The sequence below is a fragment of the Rutidosis leptorrhynchoides genome, chromosome 3, assembly GCF_046630445.1.
Source record: "Rutidosis leptorrhynchoides isolate AG116_Rl617_1_P2 chromosome 3, CSIRO_AGI_Rlap_v1, whole genome shotgun sequence".
NCBI lineage: Eukaryota > Viridiplantae > Streptophyta > Magnoliopsida > Asterales > Asteraceae > Rutidosis > Rutidosis leptorrhynchoides.
In genome coordinates this window covers 612,971,357-612,982,259 of record NC_092335.1, presented here as the reverse complement: position 1 = coordinate 612,982,259, position 10,903 = coordinate 612,971,357, and the positions used below count along the sequence as shown (strand labels likewise).

The 10,903-nt window shown below is 34.3% G+C and overlaps 1 protein-coding gene across 1 annotated transcript; it reads right to left on the bottom strand.

Annotated features, from left to right (window-relative positions):
* Positions 1–7,093: 7,093 nt before the first annotated feature.
* Positions 7,094–9,478, bottom strand: LOC139898890 (uncharacterized). Its single transcript, XM_071881690.1, has 6 exons — positions 9,231–9,478; positions 8,806–8,967; positions 8,037–8,117; positions 7,795–7,920; positions 7,579–7,671; positions 7,094–7,263 (listed from the first exon to the last, which is right to left on the bottom strand). The coding sequence occupies exons 1-6, from the start codon at positions 9,331–9,333 to the stop codon at positions 7,199–7,201; spliced, it is 630 nt and encodes a 209-aa protein (XP_071737791.1). The 5' UTR covers positions 9,334–9,478; the 3' UTR covers positions 7,094–7,198.
* Between the last annotated feature and the right edge of the window lie 1,425 nt (positions 9,479–10,903).

Here is a 10,903-nt window from a genome sequence, read left to right as displayed (position 1 = left end):
CAACGCTCGACGCAACGGACTAAAAATTACAAGTCAACTATGCACATAAATATAATATAATATTTAAATAATTCTTATAATTATTTATATATTATAATAAATAATAAAAACCGTCGGCAAGAAAGACTCCAAACCAGAGTGAGCTGTAATTGCAAACTCCGCTACTCGCGGAGTTTGAAGGCCAAAAAGGTCGCTAGTCGCGGAGCCCCAAGTTTCAAAAATCCCTATAAAAGCAACCGAATTCTGATCGCAAAAACCATCTTTCTCTTTTCTCATTCATACGTAAAATATATATATATTTATAATTTATATTTTAATTTTAATTATAATTCTAATAATAAGGGTATGTTAGCGAATATTGTAAGGGTGTAAGTCGAAATTCTGTCCATGTAACGCTACGCTATTTTTAATCATTGTAAGTTATGTTCAACCTTTTTATATTAATGTCTCGTAGCTAAGTTATTATTATGCTTATTTAAAACGAAGTAATCATGATGTTGGGCTAATTACTAAAATTGGGTAATTGGGCTTTGTACCATAATTGGGGTTTGGACAAAAGAACGACACTTGTGGAAATTAGACTATGGGCTATTAATGGGCTTTATATTTGTTTAACTAAATGATAGTTTGTTAATGTTAATATAAAGATTTACAATTGGGCGTCCCTATAAATTACCATATACACTCAATCGGACACGATGGGCGGGGTATTTTTATGTACGAATAATCGTTCATTTAACCGGACACGGGAATGGATTAATAGTCACTAGAATAATTAAAACAGGGGTGAAATTATGTACAAGGACACTTGGTATAATTGATAACAAAATATTAAAACCTTGGGTTACACTCAGTCGACATCCTGGTGTAATTATTAAACAAAGTATTAAAATCTTGTTACAGTTTAAGTCCCCAATTAGTTGGAATATTTAACTTCGGGTATAAGAATAATTTGACGAGGACACTCGCACTTTATATTTATGACTGATGGACTGTTATGGACAAAAACTAGACGGACATATTAGATAATCCAGGACAAAGGACAATTAACCCATGGGCATAAAACTAAAATCAACACGTCAAACATCATGATTACGGAAGTTTAAATAAGCATAATTCTTTTATTTCATATTTAATTTCCTTTATTTTATATTTAATTGCACTTCTAATTATCGCATTTTTATTGTTATTTTATTTAATCGCACTTTTAATTATCGTACTTTTTAATTATCGCAATTTTATTTTATCGCACTTTTATTATTCGCAATTTCATTATCGTTATTTACTTTATGCTTTAATTTAAGTCTTGTATTTATTTTTAATATTTTACATTTGGTTTTAACTGCGACTAAAGTTTTAAAATCGACAAACCGGTCATTAAACGGTAAAAACCCCCCTTTATAATAATAATATTATTTATATATATATATTTGTACTTTTATAAAAGTAAACCAATATAGCGTTGAGCTTTGTTTAAAAAAGATTCCCTGTGGAACGAACCGGACTTACTAAAAACTACACTACTGTACGATTAGGTACACTGCCTATAAGTGTTGTAGCAAGGTTTAAGTATATCCATTCTCTAAATAAATAAATATCTTGTGTAAAAATGTATCGTATTTAATAGTATTTCCAGCTAAAATTAATAACTATTTTATATACACTCCGCTACACATCAATGTGCTATGCATGAATGGATCTACTTCAGTTAATGAGCACATTAATTCTTTGAATACTCTATTTTCTCAACTCGCTTCATTAAGTTACAATATAGAGCCAAAAGAACGTGCTGAACTTTTACTTCAGAGTCTACCTGACTCGTATGATCAACTCATTATTAACTTAACCAATAATGTTCTCTAGGAGTATCTAGTCTATGATGAAGTTGCGGCTGCTATTCTAGAAGAAGAAAATCGGCGCAATAACAAGGAGGACAAACATGCCGGTTCACGACAAGTGGAGGCCTTGGTGGTGTCAGGAGGGAGATCAACGGAACGTGGGCCAAGTGGGAGTCACAATCATGGTAAATCGAAGTCTAAAAAGAAAAAGACCTATACATGCTACAATTGTGGCAAGAAAGATCACCTGAAGAAGGATTGTCGGAGTTTAAATAACTCAAATCCTCAAGGAAATATTGCAAGCACTTCAGATGATGGGACTGCTTTGGTTAGTGAGGCAGTGGTAGCAAATGAAGGCAGAAAGACATTTGTTGATGTCTGGTTATTTGACTCGGGAGCTACTTTTCACATGACCCCTAGAAGAGAATGGTTCAAACAATATGAACGTATCTCAGGAGGATCTGTATACAGTTGCAATGATCATGAACTAAAGATCATTGGAATTGGAGATATCATTCTGAAGATGCACGATGGTACAGTTCGTACTATTCAAGGTGTACGACACGTGGAGGGTTTGAAGAAGAACTTATTGTCTTTAGGTCAATTGGATGATCTTGGTTTTAAGATGGTGATACATGAGAAGATCATGATAATCAAGAAATGCGCGGTTGTACTTATGAAAGGAGAAAAAGTGGGTGCTAATTTATACATTCTGAAAGGCGAGACGGTACAGGAATCAGAAGCATCTGTTGCTTCGAATAGTTCAAGTGATAAAGTTGCTATGACGTGGCATCAAAAGCGTGGACACATGTCTGAACAAGGTATGAAGATTCTTGTTGAAAGAAATCTTATTCCTGGTCTTACAAAGGTATCGCTACCTTTCTGTGAGCATTGTGTAATCAGCAAGCAGCATCGCCTGAAGTTTAACACATCAAATTCTAGAAGTAAATTGGTTCTAGAATTGGTTCACTCTGATGTGTGGCAAGCACCAGTTCAATCCCTAGAAGGAGCAAAGTATTTTGTATCATTTATTGATGATTACACTAGGAGATGTTGGTGTACCCAATCAAGAGGAAGGCAGATGTGTTTGAAGTTTTCAAAGTTTACAAAGCGCGGGTTGAACTTGAATCTGGTAAAAAGATCAAGTGTTTAAGGACAGATAATGGAGGAGAATACACTGGTGAAGAATTTGATAAGTTCTGCAAACAAGAAGGTATCAAAAGGCAGTTCACAACAGCATACACTCCTCAATAAAACGGAGTGGCAGAGCGGATGAACAGAACCTTGTTAGATAGAACAAGGGCGATGTTGGCAACTGCAAGCTTGGGAAAATCATTCTGGGCAGAAGCAGTAAGTACTGCCTGTTACGTGATAAATCGGTCACCATCAACTGCAATTGAGTTGAAATCGCCGATGGAAATGTGGACTGGAAAATCAGTTGATTGTTCTGACCTTCATGTATTTGAAAGTCCTGTGTACGCAATGTACAATTCTCAAGAAACTACAAAGTTGGATCCAAAGTCCAGAAAGTGTTTGTTCTTGGGGTATGCTGATGGAGTTAAGGGGTATCGCTTGTGGGACCCCACTGCCCACAAAGTAGTCATCAGCAGAGATGTTGTCTTTAAGGAAGACAAAGATCTTGAAGATGTTAGCACTTCAAAAGAAACTACACCGATACAGGTTGGAAATGAATTTCATAAAGATTCTTCTGAAGCAATACCAGAGCACGAGGAAAATCAAGTAGTCGTTGATGAAGCTCCAGCGACTCGTATTTCTAATCGAGAAAGGAAACGTCCAGGGTGGCACTCAGATTATATTATGGAAAGCAATGTTGCATATTGTCTTCTGACAGAGGAAGGAGAGCCAACAACTCTTCGCGAGGCACTAAATCATTCAGATGCATCTCAGTGGATGACAGCTATGCAGGAATAAATTGAAGCTCTTCATAAAAATAAAACATGGGAACTTGTGCCATTGCCGAAAGGTAGAAAACCTATTGGAAATAAATGGGTGTATAAGATCAAGCGAAATGGAGATGATCAAGTGGAGCGGTATCGTGCAAGACTGGTGGTTAAAGGATATGCTCAGAAAGAAGGTACAGACTTTAATGAAATATTTTCTCCTGTGGTTCGACTTACAACAATTCGAGTAGTTCTAGCGATGTGTGCTACATTTGATTTGCATCTAGAGCAGCAAGATGTGAAAACTGCATTTCTTCATGGAAATCTTGAAGAAGAAATTTATATGCTTCAACCAGAAGGTTTTGAACTACAAGGAAAAAAGAACTTGGTTTGCAGGTTAAAGAAATCTCTGTATGGTCTCAAACAGGCGTCGAGATGTTGGTATAAGAGATTTGATTCTTTCATAATGAGCCTTGAATATAACAGACTTTACGCAGACCCTTGTGCATATTTCAAGAGGTTTGGGGACAATGATTTTGTCATTTTGCTGTTATATGTAGACGACATGTTGGTTGCAGGCCCCAACAAAGATCGTGTTAATAAGCTGAAGGCTCAATTGGCTAGGGAGTTTGAAATGAAAGACTTGGGTGCCGCAAACAAGATTCTAGGGATGCAAATTCATCGAGACAGAGATAATAGGAAGATTTGGCTTTCTCAAAAGAATTATTTGAAGAAAGTCTTGCAGCGCTTCAATATGCAAGATAGTAAGCCAATCTCAACCCCACTTCCTACTAATCTCAAGTTATCCTCCGTTATGTGTCCTAGCAGTGAATACGAGAGGAAGGAGATGTCTCGCGTACCGTATGCATCAGCAGTGGGAAGTTTAATGTTCGCAATGATATGTACAAGACCAGACATTGCACATGCAGTGGGAGTAGTTAGTTGGTACATGGCGAATCCTGGTAAAGAGCATTGGAATGCTGTAAAGAGGATCCTTAAATACATCAAGGGAACCTTAGATGTTGCATTATGTTATGGGGAACCGGAATTTATTGTCAAAGGGTATGTTGATTCAGATTATGCAGGTGATATCGATAAAAGTAAATCTACCACTGCATATGTTTTCACACTTTGTGGTGGAATAGTAAGCTGGGTTTCAAAACTGCAGTCAGTTGTAGCCACGTCAACAACAGAGGCAGAATATGTAGCAGCTACTCAAGCTACTAAAGAGGCAGTATGGTTGAAGATGTTGTTGGAGGAATTCGGGCACAAACAAAAGAATATCAGTCTATTTTGTGACAACCAGAGTGCCTTGCATCTTGCAAGGAATCCGGCATTTCATTCAAAGACAAAGCATATACGAGTTCAGTATCACTTCGTTCGTGAGAAAGTGGAAGAAGGAACCGTGGATATGTAGAAAATTCATACTGACGACAATGTGGCTAATTTTCTAACAAAGTCAATCAACCATGACAAGTTTATTTGGTGCCGTTCCTCATGCGGCCTAGCAGAGACGTAAGCAACGTCATTGGCAAGGAAGAATTATCGTGTGAAGATTTATTGTGCTTCAATCAAATCTTCAAGTGGAAGATTGTTGAAATATTAAGATGGTTGGTGGAAGTTGAATGGAATTGGTCAACTAGCACATGTTTTTGATGCTTAACTATTATGATGGAGGCTTCAATGTTGTGTGCTACATCTTTACACATTTACCTACCACAATATTTACTAGTATAAATACCATCATAAGCAAGCTCATTCAACATCCCAAAACACATTTTCCATTGTATACTAAAAGAGTTAAATAGAGAGTTAGTGAGTATTAATCTCCTAATTACAAGAGATATAAAGATTAGTGCTTATCCTTGTAATTAGAGAGAAGTGTAATTCCTATTATTTTTATTAGTGAAACGTTTCTTTCCTTGGCGGGAAAGTTTTTACCCTATTGGGGTTTTCCACGTTAAATCTCGGTGTCACTTTATTGTCGCTATTTCAATTATTACTAGCGGTTTGCTATAATTCGGTGTCGCTTTTCTCAACAGTCATCACTATCATTGAAATAAGCAACAAAATCCTAGTTATGTCATGAACCTTTAGAAACATTACTTGAAAACGTAAATTTTGAATCTTACCTTGATTTGTTCTCTCGGGCTTTGTATTTCACTAATCAAGAGTTCTTAAGATTCATGATAGAGTTGTGAAGTTCCTGAAGATGTTGTTTGCATTCAATCATTGTTGTTTTAAGGATGCCGTTTTGGCATTCAATTTGACGTTATCATTCTCCGAAGGTGATTTTCAAGCAATGACCGGGTTTGCTCTTGATTCTGATAGTGTTACTTGGCATGTGATTGCAACTTTTGAGTTTGATAGATGTAATTTAGGTGACACATTGTTTGAGTTTGGGTGTAGTTTATGGTGGCTGTTTGCTGTTTAAGTACAGTCTTTTCTTAATTGCGTTCAGGCTTTTGAAAATGTCTTGATACCAGTTTAAGCGGGGGTCAGGTTTAGGAAAATGTACACTTTCATGTGATAGGGTGCATTTAATAACGCAGAATGATTCAACACTAAATAAATAATTCTGAATGATTCAAAAGTAGTGAATGGACTTCATTCTAAACGAAATTAATGTCTTTGTTAAATACTTTGAATGACACTCTTAATGATGTAAAATTACTGTATTAACCTTCCGGATATATGTAGATATCACACATGGCAAACAAAAGTTATTTAATCAAAGTCATAACGTATAAAACTATGATTAACAAGCTTAAATGGAATCTTATTAATGAACAAAATTGATAAGGAAAAACAAATATACAAAGTGTATAACTCCTTTTTTAGCAAAAGTGAAAAACTTCATAAATTTTTGGCCTTTCGCCAGAAGTGAAAAACTCTTCAAAGAACAAGATACAAAATATCAAGTCGAGACCTCCTCGCACCTAGAAAACAAAGCACAAACTAACTAACACTCAAACGGACCCAAAAGCTATCTAGGGGCGAGCCGAAACACAAAAGGCCATAAAATGTACAACTTTCAAGCTGTATCATACACATCTGAACGGAGACTAAACAAGAAATAACCATCAAGTATTAACTTTCAAGCCGTGTCATACGCATCTTTAAAGCAAAAATGGTGACTCTCATCTAAAAGGTACAACTTGCAAACCATAATGTACATATCATTATATCGATGATTATGACTATCATCTTGCAAGCCGGCCAAAGAACTATTGTTAGGTTCTTAAGCCAGAATCTTCATATAAAATACTTAAAAAATGGTTTCTGAATATCAAAATGGCTTTCAAAATAAATATGTTACATGATTTATCAAAAGAAGATAGCTACCAAATCAAATGAAAAGTTAAATCCCAAAAGTTATATAAAATAATAAGTTACCTAATCGTGTGAAAAAATTAAAAGCATATTCAAAGATTCACTTAGCAGTTCACATACAAAACTTCAAAAAGCAAATAGGGCCAACAAGAACATCAACAAGACCAAGCCACCTTCGATTCCGATGTTAGCTGCAATACAAACAAGTTTCCAAATCAAAAACAAATTTCAAAAGTTAATCCATAAAACATAACTTACAATATATTTGATCATACTTAGAGTTTAATGATAAATCATGAATGTTTATAAATGTTGTATTTTTAGGTTTGCTTGATAGTGCTTGTAAGAAAAACTAAACCATAAAAAAAGGTTGTACATATCTACTTTGATAATTGCTTACACGAACAATGTTTTAATGATACGTTGATACTTAAAAAGCAACCAAATTTCCAAATTCGTCAAAACATAAAGAAAACCGATGCGTATGTTCATGGGTACATTCGTACCTTGGTTTGAATTATCTGCAGACAAACTCGGAGGTGGAGATGATCCGTTGGTTAATCCAATGCCAAGGTTCTTACAGTCCATTCCAAGTGAACCTAACATTAAACACAAAGTAATAGATGATCGTATTTGAAACACACTTTTGATGGCTCATTTGACCCATTTCGGTTTATAATTATTTTTTCCTACTTTACCCATTTAACAGATTAAGTACTTACATTCTTTAAAGCAGGGAGAAAAGGTTAAGTTGAGAAGGTTATGGTATCCCTCATTACATTCGCATTTATGGGTAAAGGGCGACAGGGTCTGGCATTTTCCACCTCCACAATCAGTCCAACGACAAACTGAAAACAAGCAGTAAACAAGCCAATAACAACAAGTCAACAGGTCAACATATATATAACGACAAGTCAACAACTGGCCTCATTGAGTACATACAGTAAATGAAGGATTTTTTTACCATCAAATATAGATTCATTCCCTTGGTTATCCTTTGCTTGGACTGGGGGCGGCGCTTCAGAACATGAATAATTGAGTGTGCCTGCAAGGTTTTAAAATATAAAACTTATGACTTAATAACAGATATCTGTACATATATTTATGTAATGTAAAAACTCCTTCCTTTATATGTTTAGATATTAGTCAAACAACATAAATATAATTTTAACTGCTAACAATGAGAAAATGAGAAGTTCTATCTACAAAGTTTTCAAAAATAAAAACATTGCCCTTATGTCATCATTTTTATTAATATCCAACTAAAATCTAAAAAACTTAAAAGGATACAAAATGTATAGAATTAACAAAACAATACCCAAGCTTTAGAGTTGAAATACCAAGTAAGAATATGCAAAGAATATATCACACAAGATATTATCATTCTTGAAGATTATTTATAAAGACATAAACTTAATGCTATCTAAAGACACAAACGTTGTCCTATCAAAAACAAAAACAAAAAATTGTCCTATCAAAAGATTGTTTCTAATGATGATCAGGTTCAGACTTAACTAGCAGTATATCTTATGGTGGTTAGGAAAAGGGTCGAAAACGATCACTGAATAACCCGGTTACATCTGAGTAAAAATATTCACCTTCAACGCGTAGCACTAACAGAAAAAACCTTATCCGTTTACCCATTTAAAATATTCAAAACACGCTCTAAATTACAGTCAATCAGCCTACTTAAATAAATGATGATATGCTTAATAAAATAGTATTGGGCTTACAATTGGGGATGACACAAGGCATAAACTTCAAACCGGGATCGGTATCGGAAGAAGCAAGTTGTTTCCACCCAGGTGAACATTCACATTCAAATGGGATCAAACTGCTATTATCAGATGGTTTGCAAATTCCCTGACCACATTTCACTTGTTTGCACACATCTTCTGCACAATTCATACCCAAAACAGAAAACAAATTTTACACATGGTTTTAAGTCAAACCTAGTATCACAACAAACACACAAACAGGATCATACTAAACTCGTGTTTCACTGTACCACGTGTCAATGATGTGGTAATTATCAAAGATTCAACTTATTAGTTTCATGAATGAATAAACAAAAAAGGTCATTGTCATTACTTGCATTACAAAGAAAATTAAAATCATTATAAGATACAGAAATTGAAAGAATGATTAGAAAACAAACCAAATATTGGAGAGAGAATCGGAGCGAGAAGATCGTTGGCTTCTGTACATGGCTGGAAAACAAGTACGAGGGACAATACAAGTACAGGAATTGAAATAGCCATTTATTATAATTGCTAATTTAAATTAATTTAATTTTCAATTTTAATTCTTAATTGAATTAGTTGAAATAGTAGAAAACAAACAAAAAAAATTATGGAGGAGAAAAAGAAGGGGAACAAGTAAATATACGTACAACAAGAGTGAAGCAGTTAGCAGTTAATGCCATTAATTTATTAATTGATTAATTATGGATGGCGAGACCCGTGGGTAGACTTTGACTATTTAGAGTCGGTGGAAGTTTTGATTCTGTTGTTATCTCCTGCAACCATAATTTGAATTATTGAAATTTACATAAATGCTTTTAGTCATCTCTCTATTCGGAATGGCAACGGGTCGGTTTACACCGAATTTAGGTAATCTCGGACTTAAACCCGACTAAAAAAACTCGGATTCAGAACCAAATCAACCGAGACCAGTTAGTTATTAGTTAGCGGATAAATAGGTTTTCTCACGTGTATTTGAGTCTTCATTTACTTACGAACTATCCGGTAAACGAATTTTCTCAACGGTATTTGATCATTTTTTTGGTATACGGACCAGTTAATCGGGTATACGGACTAAGTTATCGGATTTGCGGACCAGGTATATGGACTCGGATCTTTTCGGGTACATGAGCCGAGTAATTGGGTTTGTGTCTAAAACCATTCACGTAGCTAGACCCGCAAAAAATTTAAAAACAACTTCATACCCGACCCTATGCCCATTTACTCGACCCAATAATATCGGATTTTCCCATCAGCGAGTTTTTTTTCATCCCTATCCTACATCTCTTAGTTTATTGGAATATTTATCTCTTCCTTTTATGAATTTGTATTTCTCGGATACTTCAACCAAAAAAAACCTTAATTTCTTTTCCTTATTCATTAAAATAATTTGTTTTATGTTATAATATATAAATATATATATAAATGGATAGTCAATTATTGATACACAAAAGTAATATTATTGTATTACCTAAACTTGTGATATTTTTGCTATAAATAGCCATGAATGCAAGCATTAAACTTGCACCATTTTCTCACACTTACAAAGTGTTTCTTTCTTTCTCTCCATTATCATCTTTGTTCTTACACTTCATTATTAGCATTCTTAATCAAGAATCAAACTACTAAAGGTAGTTATAAGCCTACTGAATTATAACATCAAGAATCAAACCACTAAAGGTAGTTATAAGCCTACTGAATTATAACACGTTATCAGCACGATAATCTTAATACTAATTATGGTTGGCACTGACACCTAAATGATATATGGTCGGTTATACCAACTGAATAATATATGGTCGACACTATCGCCTAATTATCATTTATGTTACTAACATTTATATTTCTATTATCTAACATTTATATGGTCGACACTGTCACCTAATTATCATTTATGTTATATAACATTTATTTATGATTGCTTACATATGGTCGACACTGTCGTCTACTTATCATTTATGTTATATTAAATTTATGTTTAATGTTTATATACTTATGAATATAAATTGACTCTAATTTATCATGTTGTTTGTTTTAATTTTTGATAATAGAAAATGTCGAATCTGAAAAAGCTTAAATTTACTCTTTT